Genomic DNA, 1,490 nt, shown 5'->3' with positions numbered 1-1,490 from the left:
AAGCCCAAACACAACTAGCAGGACACTGTAATCACTGTTCATGTGATTAATTCTATATTTCTCCTTGTCTATTTTTGCAAGAACTGGGACGCTGATGGGCAGGGTAGGAAGAACAAAGGAATTATTTCCAGACAATTCTGTGAAATATGCACAGGCACTTGACTTCTGCTCCTCTCACTCAAATACCCTGCTCAGTTTCTTCCTTAACATGATGAAAGAAGTTCACACACTTCATACACTGGCAAAGTGGGGTTGTCTTCCCACCAAGAGAGCCACTCAGTGTAGATGCTTAACATGATGAAAGAAGTTCACACACTTCCCACCAAGAGAGCCACTCGGTGTAGATGTAACGACACTAGCCATGTCCACCAGTGCAATTTACCATGCACACACCTATTTCTATGGAAAACTGTGCATGCAAGCTCAAAAGTGCTACAGTGGTTATAGTCATAGCACGCTCCTTCTCTTTCCTGGTCACGTTTTTCCTTTTCTAAACTTGAAAGAGCAGTAGCCTTTTAAGAATAGGTAAGACAGAGTAAAACTTATGTAGCCACCCTAGTACTGCCCTGGTATTTAAAGACAATGGGAGGCTGGATGCAGACTGCTCACTTTTATCATTTTACCTGAAAAGACTTCCAGCTTTCAAAGAGCCTAGACAGAATCAAAGCTGCAATTTCAGCCTCCACAGCAAGTCAGGACTTTGAAGGCTGCAATTGCAGCTTTGTTTTTCTCTTTTAGCCTTAAGAACAGGTTAGTGTTTAAAGCTAACAGAAAACACAACCCATTGTGCAGAGTCATAACACTGATAGAGTTACAAAGGAATAACAGCATGGCTGAATGGAGTAGGAAGTGGGCAACCCTTGCTCTGGAACGGTTACAAAGCTGTGCTTATTGATGGCCCTGGGCAGATGCACAGATAGCCGGATGCTGCCTCACAAAGTCTGTCCAACACTGCCTCCCCTCCTGCCCCACTCCTTTCCTTTTCTGAAAAATAACACCAGAAAATACTTCAAAAATTATTATCCCAGTTTCACTGTGGATTCTGGCCACTCCATCGGTACCCAACTTCTTGCGCTGTGACTTGATTAAATTTGTATCTATAGGACTTCCTCATACTGGGATTCTCTTTCTTTCAACCCCTCCCACTCAAAAAATTAAGCAACGGAAAGAAAAATTAGGAGTCTTCAGGTATTTTAGAGGATTTTTTTTCTTTAGAAAAATACTATAAAGTTATAAAAAGCAGGAGGCTTTGAATCTCGCCCAGGTGGTCAGAGTCCGCAGACTGGTGTCTCCTTCTGAAGAATGCAGGCACTTGCTGTTAATGCGCTTTTGACTGTAAGGAGAAAAGAAAACATGGCATCAGTGTGCAGGCTGACAGCTGAAGCAACACTATTCACACAGCAAATGCCTATTCCAGCTCATGCAGCAACCAGCTGCCTCTGAAATAACAAAAGAACCCCCAACCATGTTTTGCGACTTACCAGGAAAGA

General features: G+C 43.0%; 1 protein-coding gene across 2 annotated transcripts in view; it reads right to left on the bottom strand.

Annotated features, from left to right (window-relative positions):
• Positions 1-1,204: 1,204 nt before the first annotated feature.
• ATXN7L2 (ataxin 7 like 2) overlaps positions 1,205-1,490 on the bottom strand; it is a 24,535-nt gene continuing 24,249 nt past the window's right edge. For both annotated transcript variants that reach the window (XM_015412159.1, XM_015412170.1), the window contains exon 11: positions 1,205-1,333. In XM_015412159.1, the coding sequence (XP_015267645.1) occupies positions 1,319-1,333 (15 nt within the window). In that variant the 3' untranslated portion in view covers positions 1,205-1,318. The remainder of the gene's footprint in view (positions 1,334-1,490) is intronic.

This window comes from Gekko japonicus, unplaced genomic scaffold, assembly GCF_001447785.1.
Source record: "Gekko japonicus isolate JY-2015 unplaced genomic scaffold, Gekko_japonicus_V1.1 scaffold697, whole genome shotgun sequence".
Taxonomy (NCBI): domain Eukaryota; kingdom Metazoa; phylum Chordata; class Lepidosauria; order Squamata; family Gekkonidae; genus Gekko; species Gekko japonicus.
The sequence above is the reverse complement of the archived record's forward strand: the minus strand, read 5'-3'. Positions and strand labels throughout refer to the sequence as shown.